The sequence below is a fragment of the Sturnus vulgaris genome, chromosome 4, assembly GCF_052056855.1.
Source record: "Sturnus vulgaris isolate bStuVul1 chromosome 4, bStuVul1.hap1, whole genome shotgun sequence".
Classification (NCBI taxonomy): domain Eukaryota; kingdom Metazoa; phylum Chordata; class Aves; order Passeriformes; family Sturnidae; genus Sturnus; species Sturnus vulgaris.
The window spans coordinates 55,861,138-55,880,142 of record NC_142246.1 but is presented as its reverse complement, the minus strand read 5'-3'; the positions used below and the strand labels follow the sequence as shown (position 1 = coordinate 55,880,142).

The window sequence follows — 19,005 nt, the reverse complement described above, 5'->3', positions numbered from 1 at the left end:
TCACAGCAAAAAGCAAAACGTCTTTGCTCCTTACAGGAAAACCAGTAAAAATGATTAAGTAAGATTATCATATAGGGACACAACAACAAAAAATGTGTTTACAAGGAGATAAACAGCCAGCCTCTAATCTCCCTTCGCAGTATTTATTGCAGATACTGGAGTAGAAAAAAAAGCCATGCAGAGCGAGTGATTTGGTGGACAATGGCAGGATGGAAAACATGTGCCTATTGCTTTAGGAGAAAGCACGATAGCAGAGCATGCTGTATTACAGTATTCAGCTGCTTCTAGTTTTTCCAGGGTGTTAAATTTTTTATGCTTTTTATCCAGAAAATAAATGTAAATGTTGACTCCATGATACCACAGGAAGATGTCTAAAGTGAAAGCTGTCCTTACAGCAAGCAGTCAAGTGATTATGTGAAAAGCAAAAAGGCGAATTCCAGGAACTTTAAAGCTGAATCTAGAAATGTCTGCATCCGTCCAGAGATTCTTTACTGGAGAGTAGTACATGAGCTGCTATTTTGGGGGCATCCTTGGAACTGATACGCATGAAGTTTTAGTAGATCAATGCTGTGAATTCTCATGTACAGGAGACACACCCATGATACTAGAAATGTGTTCTCATTTGAGGTAGAGAAATATCTTTAATGGTTTTGTAACTTGCTGCTAGTAATTCTTAATGTCTTATTTCCAGCATAAGACAAGAGTTAAGGTTAGCTGCATTTGTACAGTATTACTGTTTGACAAATACACCAAGTTTGTATGAGTGAATTCTCAGGCATTTAATTTTTGTGATTTTTAAGCAGGATTTTCCTCAGCCCTCATGTGTTTAATTTCTTTCTTTGATATAGAATAGTTACTAAAAAAAAAAAAAAAAAAGAAAAAAACAAACCAAAACATAGGCATTAAGAGCAAAAGTATACTTTCTGAATCGCGTGGCTCAGAAGTTTTGTATTCTGTAGTGGGAACTGAAAGAAGTAAAGTAGTATTAACAACTCTCTTTGCCCTTTGTATAGCCTGTGTTAACCTTCCAAGGAAAAGAGATCCAAATTGCCCAAGGACTGGGCCAAACCATAGCTCCAAACAGCTAATATTGCCTGTAAACCTCATTTTGTCATTTTTTTGGCAGTTAACAGGAGTCATCTAAGCACATGGCAGGAGGAGGGAGGGCCCTTGGCCTCAGCATTCTGCCAAAAGCTGCTAGAAACCTTCTGCCTCCCATGTCACCAATCTGCTCAGGTTTAGCACAGAACAGGCTTGAGAGGAGAGCTTGCCACAGCTCTTCTCCAAAATCAGAATCCTGGCATCAGAAGTTTTTTGGTCAGCACTGGCCTTCTGCCACAGAGTCCAGAGTTTGACAGAGCAGGGCCTGCTGCAGGCTGCTGTGGACAGATCCCTGGGAGCAAATTTAATACCTCTTGAAGGTGTTTGTTGGGCAGGCTGAAATTGCTGGGCTCTGCTGACTCTGCCTTTCTGGCTGGCTTATGTCTTCTATCAAATGTTGTCTCTAACAGTGTCCCATCCTTCCTCCACTCTCCTTGACTGGTGGTGTCAAGCCAAGGGTAAGAATGAGGCAGTGCTCCTTAGAGGTTCGTGCTTGTCCTCCTCATTTTCCTCCTCTTGTAACAGGAGAAGTTGGTGGCAGTGAGAATGTATTGCATTACACAAATGCATGGTGCAATATGAGCCCAGGGCAAAACTGTTTCTCCAGTCTCAGGGAAGGAGGACATCTCAAGTGATCCAAACCCTAAAGCTGTGCTAATTGTGCAAGCTATTATTCAAGAATAAGAACATGTCTGTCTTGGGAGTTTGGCAATTAGTCCAGGGAGGGTCTGATATCAAAGTAATCCCTGCAGATGTACAGAAGTTGGAATCTGAGAATCTGTCCAGTGATACATAAATGAGACAGCTGACAATAATAGAAGGATTCATGGAAGTCAATGTGTTGGATTGCTACCAGACAGACAGGGCTTGGTATGGTCAAAATGGTATTCTGAGAAACATCAACATACTTTTATTTTCCATAAGCAAACTTATGGTTTGTGTGTACCATGAGGAAGTTTTATGGAATAAACAGCAGAACATTGGATGGGATTTTTGGTTTAGGGGGAAGGTATTTTGGTGCTCTTATAATGAGGCCAGGAGGAAGGGGAGTTGTTGGAAGATGCCTGGTATCAGATGGGCCATGGATTTACTGGAGGCTTAAACCTCTGTCACCATCACACAGAGACAGGCTTGGGTTGTATGTTGAGTTTTATGGTTGGAAGTGTACAAATGTAGAAGGGAGGGCACATCATCCCTACATCTGGAAACCTTTTTGGTGGGGGTGAGTTTTCATTCTTGTGTAATAAAGGAGGAAAGGAGTTGGCTTTTATTTCAGCTTGTGACTGGTGTGCTAGGCTGGGAAACAAGTATTTGGTTCCTAGCATAACCATGGATTTCCCATGAGGTCTTCTGGAAGCTGCAAAACCCTTCTGTGGCTGAATTGAGAAAGACAATGTGTAGCTACTTCATGTGAATATTCGGGGATTAATATATTCATATTCGTCAAGCTGTTTAAGATCTTTGGATCAAAGAGGCTGTAAAGATGGGAAATACAATTGCTTGTTGTCAAGTGACATTGTTTACTAATACTTTAGGGCTTTGTTTTCAAGGCATCTCAAAGTGTGTTTCTTTTTTTTTCTTTTGCAAACTGTAGCCTGGATTTCTTTTAAAACAGGTAAGATTTCTGAGAGCTCTTTAATTTCACAAGTATTTGCCAGCTATTTGACTGTCTAGGCAGATCCAATGCAAAGCTAAGACTGAACTTAAATCATCTGGTATCCCATAAATTGGCCTTTCCATGGAAAGTATCACTGCAGGGCCCAAACTTTGGGATGCTTGCCAAAACCTGCAGGCCATCCCCTGGCATGCTGCAGGCTACAGCAAAAGCCTGCATTAGGCTCACTAGGATCACTTTTTCTGAGGGCTAAGAAAAGGACCAGGAGCAATACAGATGTTATTACATCTGCTGTAGGACAGGTGCAATCTTGCTGAGCAGGTGGGATCCCGGTGCTTGGGTTGCTTGTTGTCATAAAATGTTCTTTGCTTGTTCAAGTACAGTGCAGGACTGTAATTTTATATATCAAAGCCAACTAGTTTTTCACCTGGTAAGTAGAAATAATAGCAATGCCATAGTTGCTATTTACCTGTTTCAGTAAGGAATTTCTAAAGCCCTAGATAAAAGGGATCTATAACTCGTTTTTAAAATGAGAAAATCAAGCCACTGAGTGGAGAAGTGATTTTTCTGGGCAGCCAGCAAGCCAGCGAGCGGACCCGTTCCTGCCGATCTTATCTGAATGGTACTGAAGCTATCTCAGCACAGCATAAGGGTAAAAGCTGCTGCTGAGCGTGATCCCGCTTTTAATTTTAGCCTCGGTGTGGGAAGTCGGTGTTGACCGTGTTTCTGTGTTAATCCTTGCAGCTTTCAGCCGTGCCCCAGTGCCCATGGCTGTGGTCCGAAGGGAGCTGTCCTGCGAGAGTTACCCCATCGAGCTGCGCTGCCCGGGAACAGATGTGATCATGATTGAAAGTGCCAACTACGGCAGGACTGATGATAAAATCTGTGACTCTGATCCTGCTCAGATGGAGAATATCCGCTGTTATCTGCCAGATGCCTATAAGATTATGACTCAAAGGTATAGTATTTAATATTCTTTGTTTGCTGACTGTTGGTTTTTTTTTAATCCGGAGTGCACACACCAGTTTGTGTGTGTGTTTGCAAGAGAAAATGCAGGTACTTAGTCTGGATGTATGTGCACAGAATTACAGCTATCACTGCTAAACTGTGGGTTTAACCGAGTTGGTTTAGAATCACGCAATATAAATAACATTTCCTGTAAGTGCTGCTCATCAGTCATCTTGATTCTCACTGTGTCCCAGTTTTCCCTCTGAAATACCTAAATATCAAGGCTCTTAATGAATGTGGAAGTGAAATCTTTCTCAAAATGCATATTCACTAGTTTTTGTGCTGTGTTCAAACAGAAGGCCAGTAATCTCCTTGAAACAATCAATATTTTGTGTTCAGAATAACAGTTACAGTTCTCAAAACACAAAGAGGCGTTTGCATCCTTCCTTGTGTTGCCAGGCTTAGTTTTAGGGAAGATCTGAATTTCCAGTCAAGCATTGGTATTCTCATTGATGAATTGCTAAATTTCTGTTTAATAACTGTAGCTGTTAAGTGTGGCTGCTGCATTTGGAAATGGTAACTGAGAATACAGTCAGACATGCAGACAGACTCCTGTCTGGCTTGCAGAGCCAGGGCCTAACAGTTTATTCCAACCTAGAGGTGTCTTGGTTATGAAAAGCCTCTTAAATGCTGCTGAATTTTTAAGGATATTTTCTGGCACAAGTGGTGTTGTGGGAAGCATTCATAAGTCACAGCTCTCAATGTGTAATTGAATTCCGTAATACATTCCTAATACATGAATAATTATTTAATGCATTTGACTGTTAATTAGAAATAGAGATTAGTATTTCAAGGTATTAATAATGGCATTGGCATAGGCAAAGTGTTGCTAATTGACGTCATGACAACAGTGTTTGGGTCCTAACAGTGACCTCATGGCTTAGAGCAGTGCAGGGTTTTAATGGAGTATCTTGCTGTTGTTTGCTGTGAAATGCTTTGCACTAAAATGGACTGGTGTGAGCAGCATGAGTTTAAGCTGTGTTTCACATGCTAACTGCTTTTTTTTTTACTTCCCTTGAAGAAACTGGTCCATGTTGAGTATTTAGGTCTCAAAATGTTGAAAAGTCTCGTGAGAAATGTCCCCACTGCTGCATGTAGCTCCTCTAAAACCATTCTTTATGTTGGACTTCCTTGCCTAGCTGGTTGAAGTCTTGTTTACAGGGCTGTGCCAGCTGACATTTGCAAGAGAAGTAGGAAGGGTAACAACGTGCCATCAGCCAGTCCCTTGGATTTGGTGTGGTTTTAGTGGAATTACTGTAATTCTCCTGTTCAGGTTGTTAGTGGCTTCAAGCAGAAACCCTTAATCCTCTGCATATTGGCAGAATAAAGCCATGTCGTCTCCTCTGTGGCCCGTTACAGAGTACAAAGTATTAATATTTTTAGATATATATGCATTAATGTCCTCCAGGCAGCAGCTGCAGAGCCAAATGCAGAGCTCTGCAACCTTCTGGTCAGTCCCTACATGTAGCAAGTCTGCAATGAACTTTGGCTTTTGGGTCAGGGAGGGCACATAATCGTCTTCTGTGCCTGTGGCACTGCAATGGAAACTTCTGGTGATTACTTATCTCCAGGTATCATTAGTGCAGGCTCAAATGGCTTAGCAGAGAGTTAGCATGGAAGCTCATCTATGGAGCAAAGCATGTCTGTTCTTCTGTTTGGGCAGAAAGTGGTGCTGGAGAGGATGGACACTGAAGGGAGGAAAAGGTGTCCTGTTATTGGGTACTATTGAGTTTCTTGAAAATAATTGTAGCCTGATGTAAAAAGACAGGTAAAAAAAGGAGAAAATATTCTACTTTGCATTTTTGTCAGTCTCATTTCTTTTTTGAAATCTCCATTAATTCAAAGAGTTGAAACAATTTAAAAATAAAGCCATTAAAATGAAATATGTTCTTAAGATGCAAACCAGTCTGTCAGCTCACAGCTCTGAGTACACTTTACAGCTGAGCCTCTCAAAAAAGGAGTTTAAAAGGAAAATTGTGACAGCCTAGTAGTTGTGGCACTAACTATGGCATTTTCTTCTGAAAACCTCTACCTGCAAAATTAATCAATTTGGCAGTATTTGGGTGGGTTTGCAGATTAATGCAGGCTCTAACATAGTGAGCTTGTCTTTGTTAATGCTGCAGGGTGGGGGAGCAGCTACTGGGACCTGAAGATTGTCATGACAGTGAAACCTGCATGGCAATTGAAGCTGTCTGTGTATGGAAAGAAAAGTGGTATGTGCAGTGTGTGCTTATTATGCATTGATTAATTATTGCACTCATAAATACACAGTCCCCTTGTAGGCTTGGTAATAAGTAGTCTCACTACTGGCAGATTTTAATCAGCAACACTGCACAGCCAACTCAGACACATTCCGGCCTGGCTGTGGGGAGGGAGAGAGGGAAAGATGGGAAGGAAAGTGTGCGTGAGACAGAGGTGGTGTTAGTGTGTGAGCTCAGGCTGTGAGTGAGCAGATTTATGGTAGAGATTAGTGATTGCTCCCCCAGCCTACTCCCACCGAAAAAAAAACCTGGAAAAAAAAGCCAAAAACCAACAGCCTGAGCTGACATGTTCCTTTCTTCTGTATGCTTATATAAATTAATTTTTGCAGATGACTATGTAGGTTATTTTGAAAGGGAAAGGCATAAATCTTATGGTGTGTTTGTGGAGCCCCCTAAGCAGAGGGAACACAAGGAGTTCTTGCTGCAAGTATTGCCCTTAAACTCTCTACAATCTTGGGAGTACTGCTTGAAGTAAAAACAGCTTGTAGGGAGGTATTTTATAGGACTTTAAATCTCTGAGGCCTATGTTAGTTATTTTTTTTTTAATTTTGCCAGCTCCTCCTTCAAACATCTGAGCAGCTGTTGTCTGTAACAGCTCAGAAAGTGTGCTTTATGAACTGAAGTTTTTCTGATGTGAGTGCTTAGAAAAAAATGTATTTTGTAGCACGTTTGCTTTGGAGAAGCATCTTTGCAAGGCCTGTAACAAATAATTAAATTCTAACCATGCCCATTGTAAATTGTGTGCACTGTACCATGGGAGACTTTGCTATGTCCTCCCTTGAGCGACTGTGCCACAAAATTAACATATCATCCATTCCAACAGCCAGGGTTCTCTGTGAACAATAGGGAGAAGTAGCCTCCTATTCCCTTAAGAGTTGCCTTTGTTTTCATAGTGTTAACACAGTTTAATATATTAAAAAACCCTAAAGAAAAAAGGAAAGAAAAATAGTTTTTGGTGTGCTCTCTTGAATTTCCTGTTGATGCTTCCCACCAAGGAAGCATCCTGGGTTGAAAGCAAGGGAAGGAAGAAGAGGGCATCAGGTTTTTGCATGTATGTTCACAGAACTTTGTGCTGTCAATACCACCTTTGCATTTAACTTTGAAGTTTGGAACGTTCTTTTCCGTAGACTTTAACCTCAGATGTTAAAAAGGGCAGTGGGGAGAGGGAAGTCCAAGTAGGAACAGTAGGAAGTGCCTGACATGTAGATACACATACACAGAGCACTTTTATTTTTTGCCCTACAGGCAAGAGCAAGGCTTTCCCTTTGCTTTTCAGATCCTTGTCTACCTCAGCCATCATCTGCTATTCTTAATCTGGGGGAAGGAAAGGAGGGATGGAATAATGAGGCAAAATGACAAAACCAGCAGGCAGAGCAGAAGAGAGGCAGAAACGTTCACAGGTCTCAGCAGTTGTTCCCAAGATCAAAGCAGAATTCTTTCTGCCCTAGAAGATGTGGAAGGCTCTTTCTGGGGAACTCTCATCTCTCTCAACAGCACAGAGAGCCCAGTTGGCAAAGTAGGCAGTGTTTGCCTTTTGCCACAGCAGAACCATGCAGAGCTCTTGTATGCTGCGCTTACCACTTCTGGCTTGGGGATGAGGGCTGCTGAAAGCTGCTCAGCTATCTCCTCTCTTCTCCCCTGAAGGGAGGCACAGCTGGGAGGTGCTAGATGTCCTGCTGGGCCTGCAGTAGCTTAGCTGAGCTAATTTCCTTAAAGTTTCAGTCGGATCTGCATGGCTTGTCACTGTGGTTTCAGTGCTGACATCATTGATGAAGACTGCAGGTCAAGACTTAAAGGGAAAAAATAGAAAAAGTGCAAGACTGCAGGAATGTAAGACTGTGGTCAGATGCTCTCAGATTTCTCTTTAGTTTCATCAGAGGGCTTAATCATTTTATGTGAGAAGGGGCACTCACAATTCTCTTGGTAGTTGGAGGGATGGTAGCAGCCACTTTGCACAGCATAGGGGAGAATAAATAAATTGAATGAAGCAGCTTGCATTACGCTGCAAAGATTTTTCATCTCCTGAAGGGCTGTGTTTTGCTAATGTTTTTGGTTGATGACCTGAAAAATGCGGGAGTCTGAAATGAAGGCCATTATTATTGTAATAATATTGCATTTCATGGCGTGCTGTTATTGATGTTATCATCTCCTGCAATTTTCAAGACACTTCTCAAATGTCAGTGATCTGCACTTGCATTGGGAAATAAAGGGGCAGGATTACCTGTATTTTACAGAGAGGATCATTCACATTGGTCATTCACAAAATGGCCACTGGTTTTGAACAGACTAGTTTTGGGATGTTCTTGTGGAGTCTTGTATATTGAGTAGTTTGTTGCAGTGGGGAAGGTGCAGAGGACAAGGAGAGCTGCAGACCTGGAGGCTCTGTACCGACAAAGCCATCATCAGGACTGAAAGGGATGGCTTCAGCTGAACTGCAGTGCAGTTGTGTCAGGCTCTACAAAATTAATGGCATATTTCTTAGAAAACAGCCCCCTGCTTAGATGCTGTCATCACCTCTGACTCAGATACTGAATGCCCTATTTGGTAGGAACCCCCCACCATCCTCCTCTGCATCCTGAGCACATTTTGGTAAGACTGCCAAGATACTACTCATTTTTCTAAATTTGTTACCACACAGATGGCTTGAGAAGTACGTTTCTGAAGGACTGAGATACTGCAATGGGAAGCTAGGCTTTCTGGGAAGCCTCAGTCTGGCGCTTTGAGATCTCCACGTGAAAAGCATCAATATGGAAAAATACTAATGTTTCAGTGAAACAGTTTTTGTAACCAAAAAAAAATCAATGGGGAATACTGAAACTCACAGTCCCTGTATTCTGATTTTAAAGGTTAGAAAACAAGCCTCACCACTTGGTTAAATCATCTATTTTCTCACCATGTGGAAAGATATTAAAATGAAGGGAATTCTGTGAATCTCACCTGAGCCTTGACCCTGGGACAAGGGCCCATATGCTGTACTACTAAGACAGGGAAAAAAATAAAAAAATAACTAAACAACAACAGTTAGTCCTAGTGGGGTTTTGTGCACTGGGCTGTTGAATCACCCTAAAATAGGTTGCTACTTCCTAGCCTACACAGTCTTAATTTATCCTACCTCTTCCTTTCCTGAAAATGATGTCGGAGTAAATTCTTAAAATGACAGCTCGTTGGAATTGCCCTGGTACCCTAAGAAATCAGAGTTTGCCAGCTCAAATATCTCAGATGATTGCAGCTGCTATGGTAACACATGAGGAGGAGGCAGTAGCTTCTGAAGGTAATTAGGTTCCAAACCATGGAAGGCTCTGTAGATCAAAAACAGTGCTTTAGGCCTCCCTGGGTACCACTTGGTATCTGTGGCCAGCTATAAAACACTACACTTAAAATAAATAAATAAGTAGTTGTATTATGCTGTGGCCGTTGGGTTTTGGTTGCTCTTAGCCTGTGACTCCAGTGCACTGCCATTTGGGAGAATCCAGACTTGAGCTGAGAAAGCAACATGCAACCAGGCAGCCCTTGTGGCCAGAGGGAAAGGTCTCCTTGATGTGGGCATGTTGGAGGAATTGGTCTTTGCTGTTCTCTAAGTTTCAGTTTTTCACAGTATTTTGTTTTGTTTCTTGCCAGTTCTCCCCCAACCCCGGCCTTAACTGACAAAGAGAAGACACAGGTTAATCTCTTGGGTAAATCACATCTTGAAGTGGCCTTGGAATCTCTGAACACATGATGTGCTGAAAACCATGCAGGAAAAATCCAGGTTTATTGCTACATCCATTACTTCACTAGTGTGAAAGTGGCCACCTCCAGCCTGTCAGAGGGAAGGAACTGGCCAGCCCTTGGCAGCCTTTCACATGTACCCTTTGCCAGTGGGAGAAGACCTCTGTGAAACATACTCCTGTAATCTGTTTTTCTTCTGAGTGTTTGAGACTTGAGAGCAGCTGCTCAATTGTTAACGTGGGAGGAAGGGCTGAGCAAGGATGGATGTGTTGCTGGCTGCAGAGTCCTGGAACTACAAGAGGGGTGTTCAGGGAAGATGCAGCTTTAGGCTCTTGGGTGTTGTTCTCTGCTTTTGCTGAAACAGGTTTTGTACCATGCAAGCATTACCTAAGTGCTCAAAGATCAAAGTTTAAAGCCAGGCATCTGTGTGCTTCCTGTGGCACCTCCTGCCCATTACCTAAATAGCTGAATGATAAACATCCAAGATGCTCTTGCTCAGTCTTCTTGCATCTTCCATCCACCTGGATGTGGCAGTCATATGAGGCTGTTGCAGGCATTGGCCTTCAGATGCTTGGTCTTGTTGTCACAAGGCTTAAATCTATGCAAAGCATTGCAAGATAGTCTATAAGATTTGTTCAGGCTAAGTGGACTTAGACTATCTTAAGATAACAAAGCAAAAATTTCTTTTGATTAGAAAGATGTGTGCACACTCCTTCTCTGCTTGGTTTTCTGGTTAGAAATAATGTCTGAAGGGCTGTGAGGTAAGAGCTTTGAAGTAATCTATATCACTTTCTTTTGCTTCTTTCTTTCTTCATGTACAAAAGAGCTCAGTTAGTCTGTGCCTGAGGTCGAAATTGGGTTTATACACAGGGGATTGTCTATTCTCTAGGACATTTCAAAGCTTTCATTCAGCACATTTTTGACTGCATCGTTTGTAGATTCTTTGGAGCTTGAACTCCATATTCCGTTCCAAGATGTGTAAAACCAGCCCTGGCTCATACCACACCCTCTTTGTATGTATGCCTGGGATTTCTGTGCCTCTCTGCAGGGCTGGAAGTGCTCCCTGCAGACCTCCCTCACCTCTGCACACTTGCACTTTGGCATCCACAGCGTGGCTTTGCATTTTGTGTGATCACTCTGCTGATACCAAATGCAAACAGGCAAAAGATGTCAATTAGACACAAAACATTTGCTTGCCAGCATCAAAAATATGGACTGAAACAGGTGACGTTCCTGGATGACCAGTTCAATGTGGTCCTTAATTTTAGGTGTGCTTTTTGTTAGAGGGATAAACTGAAGTTTATTTCAACCTCTTTGGGAAAAGGAGGGAAGAAATGGCAGTTAGTGGAAGCTGTGACCCAAGAACAGGTTTTGCTGCCCATTGTAATTCAGCAGAAGGATTTTATGTATCAGTAAGTGGAGTGCATAAGAAATGCCAGGCCACATTTGTGATGTAAAGAAAGGGCAGGATATGGAATTTGATTAGAGCCATCTTCTATGCATTATGTATAAGATAATACATTGGTGTCAGTTATATTGAGTAGAAGCCTTAATTCAGCCTGAGTCCTGCTGACATCGTAAACTGGGAGACAGGGAGTGGTTTATGGGCAGTAGTGGAGTCTCCAGACTGAATTATGGCCTCAGCATTCAGTCTGTTACCGAGAGTTGCAGTTGGTAGCAGGCAGTATATTACATGCTTTTACCCAGAGTAGGGCTGGTGACAAGGAAGGGAAAAACTTTATCACAGAGACACTGTGAGAAATGGAGGACTGAGTTATGGGCAACAAACAATAGAGAACTATAAAACTAATGCAAGAGAAGAAGGGAGGATTTTGAGCTGGCCAGAAGGAAAGATGCCAGAATGGGAATAGAGTTTCCCCACAGGGTCACTAGTTTGCCCCTGTGCCCAGTCATGCCTCCCTCAGGGCAGGGTGTGGCATCCCATAGTGGGCAGGAACTATCTCTGCCAGTCCCATGCCTGTTTTGTTCTTGATCCTTCATAGTTAGAGATGGCCTTTCACTCCAATGCCCAAGATTTTTAATATCCTTTCTAGATTTTCAACCGTAATTCTAATTGTATATTTTTGCTATCTGTATAAATGGTCAAATCCTTTCTGAGTCTGGTTAAGTCCCTGGTCATGGTGACTTCTGGGAGCTCTAAGTCATGCAGGATAATAGCTTACTGTGTCAAAAATTAATGTTAGGTCTTAATTTCATTGCCATCCTTCCTCACTGTGGAGACGGAGGCATCCAAGCAACCTTTGCCATTTCTGTTCCTTAGCTTGTATTCATTTGTCATATGGCTTCTAACCTTTCTGTTCTCCAAGGGAGAACGTGATGATCTTTCAGACATTTCTTCTTATAGGAGTTGGTATGGATTTTTGTTATAAGTGTGTGAAGGTTCTTGTTCTCCCTGAATACCCTTCATTTTTAGGCAAACCCAAAAGGACAGAAGAGGGAGAAAAAAATTGTGATAAATCTGAGAGTTTGAGGTAATTTCTCTCTGTAAAGCCTGCTTCCACTCCTCCTTTTCCCAAGTGGCTTTGAATTACACAGAATGTCCCTTTTGACTCAAGAGCATTACACCCACATAAATACAATTGCGTCCTTCCCCAAAAGGCCTGCTTTGCTCCTGGTAAATTATTATTTGTCTTGCTTGCTTGGAACATATTGTTCCACTTAAATAATTGCAGTGGTGCCAACTAGTACTGATGGAAAGTCTGGTCCTTGATGCTAGCAAATGTGTGGAGTAAAATGTCAGCGTCCATTAGGGTGGAGGGAGCAAGGTTAGTTCTGGGAAAAGTGTAAATACTTGTTACAGGCATCCAGGGTCTTAGTCACACACAGTGGAGCACTATAACCTTGTCACAGATGTTGGTGGACTGGAAGTGTGCTCAAGTTGACATGTCAAGTGATTTTCCCATGGATCATGGAACATCTCACGTACAAATGCAGATCAGTCATCGTCATCATTGATATTTCAGGGAGCAAAGAAGACGTCTTTAAAAATACCCAAGCCTGTCAGTGTCTGAAGTGCACCTTGACACTCTTTTCAATTATTGGCAAGGTTGCTGACAGCTGAAGACAGGTATCTAATATCCAAGATACCTTAAAAAAAACCCCGAACCCCTTAATGATGTACGCACACAAAGAATATAGGTCACCTTCAGTGCAGTGGATTAGTCGGAGCTCTGGAAAATCAATTTTGTTTGATTAGCTGCACTTGTAGCTAGATGGAAAGAGTTAAAGCCAGGCACCAAACAATGCAGGGTAGTGCCTGCCGTGGTGGGCTGCAATCCAGAGAACACTTTGGTGCCTGTGTAGCTGTGCATGTGACAAGAGATGTCTGAAGCCAGCGTGGAGGCAGAAGCCTTCCAGGAAATCTCTGCAGAGAGAGGTCTCTTCTCATTTTTGTGGCCTGGATGGCATCCAGGTGGTAAAAGCCACCCAGTGGTTCACCTCATCAAATCACTGGAAGTCAAGGGGACCTAAGGGCAACTCACCCACCACCTACTTTGCTGCAAACCACGTGGATTGGGGAGCCAAGCATCATAATCACTCCTTCCCCTGTGTCTGCTGATTTGGGGGGAAGTCTTCTATGCCTGTAGGTGGCTGAAGGGAAACTAAAGTTGTAAACACTTGACAATTATTTAAAAACCGAAAGTACTCCATAAAATAGAGTAAAGGGAGGGAAAGAAGATGAAGGTTTTGTTGTATAGTGCTTAAAAGGTACTTGGTTGGATCAGCTAACAGATATTCAATGCCAGCTGACACAGTGTGCCCCAAAGATAGTTTTTTTTAATCAGGAAACTTTGGTTTGGAGTAGAAACCTCCTATACACAAAAAAGTATCCTTCAGAATGACCCATGCATTTGTGCTAGTACTGACAATAGATAAAATAAATTCCTTTATTCCTTTCTCCATAGCTTAAATGTTAGAGGTTTAAAAACACTTAAAAGCACCCATTGCAGCTAGGAGCCTGACTCCCCCTGAACTGGCATGAGTCCTGAGGTCTCAATGTCCAGAAATTTCTTTTCAAAATGGAAGTTTACTCTTAAATGGCTCTAGTACCTTTTAATATTTTGCTTATGATCTAATTTGGATCTTAAGTATACCAATTTGGAAACAGCCTGCCTGACATCAAGCTATGAGTTTTTAAACTTGTATGATTTAATAAGATTAACTTGCTGCAGTTCTGATACAGTCTTTAGTGAAAGCTTATTCAAATTAAGAATCAGTCAGAGGGGAAGTAGCCTCAAGCATAAAGTAGGAGTGAGGTAGTGCCAAAAATCAGGGCTCCAAGAGGCTTTGTTGTCTCAGCCTTCGCTGGGAGCAGAAACCTTTACTTCCATATTAATGCACTAAGAGGAGGGGGGGGAGAAGCATAATTAAGAGATTAAAACCCAATATTCCCTTCTTCAGCTGTCATCTTTAGAGATGTGCGCAAATATGCACCCATAGAAATGGATACGTAGTTCAATTTTTTTATATTTTTGAGATTCTAGAATATGTATTAAAATATGTGGGAACTCTCTTACACGTCTGCTTGAATTATGGAGAATAATTCACAAAGTACAGCAGGGCCACTAAAATGAATGAATAAATAAGTGAGTTTGAAGAGTATACCTGCCAAATCTGTGTTTTGGGGCTCTTCTGCATAAAATAATTAATTCATGTATTTTAATCATGTTAGTTTCTTCCAGTGTTTCCTCACATTTCAGCAGCAGAGTACCCCACCATGAATTTAATTTCCTCAGTGTTGGTACAGGAAATCCTGATTGTGTAACCTCTTTTAACCCAAGGTTATATATTAATCCCCTTCCTCCCAGGGGGACACCCTCAAGTTTAGCAAATACTATGCAATTTCCAAATGTGCACCATATTGATAACATGTATATGGAATCAGGACCCTTCTGGTTCTGATTTGAATTCTGAGCATGTTGAGCATTTTCTCTTCTTCCATGAAGAGGAAAACTCTCAGCAGAGCTTCCATGCATAATTTCATTCCACTGTTTCAGCAGGAATAATGCAGCTGTGAAAGAGGAATGTGAAATCAAGAGCATATCACTTTTTGAATATCACAAATTTTATTAGGGGCCTTACAGGAAGGAGGAAATCTACAGGACAGATTGGTCACAGTCCAGTGTTGCTCAGTAAGAAGAGAAACAAAGCGGCAGTGCCTGTGGTGCTAATTTAAAGTTGTGTTTAGCATTGGCTACAGGAATGGCTGAAGGGTTTAGCTGTGAGTATGAGGCCCTGAAGTAAACAGTGGGTAATTTTGAAATCCCTGTGCTGCTAGAGGAGACATCATCAGTTGTTGGTGGTCCAGGGGAGGGCTTAACTAGAACAAAATCATACAAAAATGTGTTGACCACACAGGAAAATAAAAGCAATTGAGACACTGAGATTTGTAGGGGTATTTTTGTAAGGGTGATGAAAACATGCCTGTCCTGTCTTCTGTGTCATTTAAAATACACTGAAAATAAAGATGGTGGCCTACTGGAGTTGGTTGCCCTTTGGCATAGCTTGGTGGTCCTTATCTGGGTAAAGCTATTGCAGTAATGGTTAACTTGCAAGAGAAAGAGTAGCCGGAACATTTTCTTTCTGGAGAAGTGTACAAAATCCAGTTTGGTTACATGAAGTATTTCTCTATGCTTCCTTCCCTCTCCCAGATGGCTATTGGCAAAATAGACAGGATACAGTATGATGTTTTAAGTATATGCATTTCTTTAATGTGCAACACTTGGCATGTTTGTATATACATCTATAGTGACTGCATATATGTAGAGGGGGATATACATATGAGAAAGTACAGCAACACGTGCACAGAAAAATAGCACATGACAGCCTTTTAAAAAGAGAAAACAGCACAATTCTTGCCTTGCACGTGCACAAGACCCAGAACTGCTTTAATATCAAGAAGGAAGCAGAAGCAACACACGGTCTCTTCAGAGCTGATACCAGTAGCAGCATCCACAAGACCCCGAAGGTATTGCAGCAGACTAGCAAATCTAAATTGTATTATGACGTAGATGTTGGCCGTTCGGGTTTCTTCAAAAATGCAAAGAAAGCAAGAAGTTGCACTGCCCTGGATATCTGTTAAGCCCATGCTTCTATTCCACATACAATGTTGAAAAATCGCAGTGTTAATATCCCACACAGATGTCATGACTTTCATCTTGGCACCTCCAAACTTTTATGACTGCTAATCAATGAACTCACACTGTGACTGTATATCCCACTTTTGCCCACTGTGTCTAAGACCACAGTAGGCAAATGGGGTCCAAGGGAGCTGGCTTTGTAACATGCCCAAGAATTTAGCTTTTGACTTCCAGCTGCTTAAATATTTCCTTCTTACCCAAGCTTTTCATTTCATTATCACCTTATTATCATCCTCTTATCATCTCATTATTAGGCATCAGAGATGGCTGTAACTCTTGCTTTAATACTTTCTATTTTCTCCTGGGTTTACTTTCTGCTGGACTTTTTCTTTCTTCCCAGGCACTTCTCAGTGTCCTTTTGCTCCCAGGTGATCCCTGTGTTTTCTCTGCGAAAACTATGCTATTGTTGCTTATTTCTAAGTAATCCTTATGTCTTTTTAAAAATAATTGGTTACAGGGACTCCTGTGAGGCTGTGTAGAGGGGTAGGTCCTAGACTGAAGTTGGAGTGTCCTGATTTGGAGGTGCTCAGGATCTGCTGTTCCCAACAGCCTTTGTGTGGTTGCACCAGCAAGTGCGTCCCATGGGGACAGCACCCCCAGGGAAGGCAGTTCTTATTTGCAGTTCTTATTTCCTACTGCCAGCATTACGGGGGGAAGCAGATGGGTAGGCAGCAAGCTCTTTGCTTGTCGTCTTCTAGCACTGAAGAGGCAATCTGTGTTTTGCTGGGGAGCGGCATATAGCTGGGATTTCTTTGATGTCGCACGGTCAGCCGGTACGGAATTAAGTTAATGTTTTACAGTGCTTTTGTTCTGTGACTGTGTCCAGCCCCTTCAATCTTCCCAGCTCCTAATGAGGTGAGTCCCCTGACTCTTCCTGCTCTGTGCATGTGGCTCTGCCAGCGCTAGCAGATCAATCCACGTTTGTATTCCTGGCCTTGAGCTGTGCCCTGACATGGCAACATCCCTGAGTGGGGAGACTTCTGCTGCCATTTCTGCTCAGCTTTGAGTAAGTGATCGCGCTTTGCTGAGGCTCTGAGTAACCTGAGATGGTGTGCAAGGCAACGTGAGCAGCAGAGCAGGGTGAAAAGTACAGGACTGCATGCACAGGAAGCAGCCCCAGATTTGTTTGGAGCCTGGGTGTGATCCATGATGTTTCTAACAGTGTGTTGGAGCATGAAGAACATGATTCTGGAGGGTCTGGGGTAATGCAAAGCACTGTTGAGATTTAGTAGCTCAGTTCAGCTGAGAACATTTCCTGAATCACGGTGGTCATCTTTGCAAGCAAATGTTAGCAGGATCCAGGCTATCACTTTTGTAAGTCCCCTGCTGCAGCTTTCAGGAGGCCACAGAAAGGGCAGAGAAGGAAGAGGAATGTGCTGGGGTGTAGGGAGGATGAGAAGCCTTTTATACTGAAATCTTGATTCAAGGAATTGGCTTTCTCTGTCATGTAGTAAATTCATTAGTCATGTAGAGTGAGGAAGTTGATTTATGGCTATTAACTATATTGAATTGACAAAAGTAGCTTCTTGAAAGTTAGTAGCCAAAATTAAGGGCTCTCAGGCAGTAACAGATTAGACTGCTTGAAACAATTTAATTATTTATCCTGTGCAAATGGGATGGGATATTTCCAGAGTGATGCCTGTACTGCTTTAGACATATTTTAGTGTACTTCTGATTAAAGGTCTGTTTGTAAATTCTGCTAATTGACTGTTGGCACAAAGTGGTGGAGGAAAGGAAGGACCTTGGATGAGACTTAATAATTTTTAATTTTGAGAATTTAATGGAAAACAAAAAAAGAGGAAAAATATACCAGTCTGATTTGAGCTAATACTCTCTTCTTCTGTCTTCTTCTGCTTCCCATGAACTCTGTCAACATCTGTTCATACAGGAGTTAAAGGAGCAAAAAGGGATGCTATTAATAGCATAGTATGTCTGTATTGAAACACAGTATTATGCATATATACTGCTATTTTTATTGCTGTACAATGCAGCATCAGGTGAGGTCCCATCATTATAGCATCTGCATATGCATCATTCCCCACCTGGAGATCTTAAAATATCAGTGTTGTGTTGTTTTTTTGGTTTTGTTTTTTTTTTTTCTTTTGTGAGTGATCATGGCATGCAGTCGTATCATCTCCAAAGGAAATGACTGTGCTGTGTCTCGTCCATAAGTGCTATCCTACCCAGAAAGAGAAGGAAATAATTAAGATGACATGAATTATGTAGAACAGACTTGAATAAAGAGTGACAGAAGGGTTGGCTTTGACAGCTGGATGTTAAATGAAATTTGTTTCTGTTGTTATAGATGCATAGCTTGTTTTTAAATGTATAATTTATTTAGATTTATTTGAGGGGTAGAGGAAAGAAACAAGAAATCCCTGATGCGGAGAATTGAAATAATGAGTTGTTATACAAACATAAATAGTCATTACAAAATATTTTATTGGTCTATTTTTGCTGTATTTATAAGGGCATTTTAAGACTTCTTGAATCTGCATTTTACATGCATGCAAATACATGCTACATTTTACCCAGCAATCCTTACTGCGTGCTTAATTGAGTTGATAGCAAAAAGACATGAATACTCCTGACTGCTTCAGCGTGGCTCTGGGGAGAGAATGAATTTTTCATCTTTTCCAGAAGAGAATTTATCCTGAATGGCTGTATCTCAGACTGTGTTTTATTACTCATATCTGAGAATGCTGAAGCTGTAGGTGTGGGAAGGCTTTCTACTCTAAGCTGCAGGAACTTTTTAGCTGTGAAGTTGAAACATGTACAGAGAAGTACTTAATTGTGTTATAATTGGGGGTGTGTGGGGTGGGGGAAAAGGGCTATTTCCAAAAAAAAAAATGCTTTCAGATGGTTGGCTGGGATGGAACTGATCCTCTGGTTAGGATAGTATAATGCTTTATTGATGTGTCCAGCATCACTGCTGACCAAGGATTTATAGAGGGATGGGAGAAATTATTTCTTCTGGATTTATTAGACCAGGTCACATAGGAACTCATTTGCTATTTGCTCATGACTTTTCCCCTTATGCTATATGCAAATATGTGCTACTACTATAATTTTTAATTTTTGTCAGCACTTTTTTTCAAAATTCAGAGTGTTCAACAGGCCATACTTATTATATGGAGATTAATCTGAAGGA

General features: G+C 41.7%; 1 protein-coding gene across 19 annotated transcripts in view; it reads left to right on the top strand.

The window, feature by feature from the left end:
- The window catches only part of ADGRL3 (adhesion G protein-coupled receptor L3), a 487,951-nt gene that overhangs the window by 223,040 nt on the left and 245,906 nt on the right, over positions 1-19,005 (top strand). For 18 of the 19 annotated variants that reach the window (XR_015803337.1, XR_015803335.1, XR_015803336.1 and 15 more), the window contains 2 exons: positions 2,696-2,716; positions 3,461-3,674. Coding sequence is in view for 16 of the 19 variants with exons in the window: in XM_088164024.1 (XP_088020150.1) it covers positions 2,696-2,716; positions 3,461-3,674 (235 nt within the window). In the remaining 3 variants the exon portion in view is untranslated. The remainder of the gene's footprint in view (positions 1-2,695; positions 2,717-3,460; positions 3,675-19,005) is intronic. The other variant, XM_088164015.1, reaches the window with a different exon arrangement.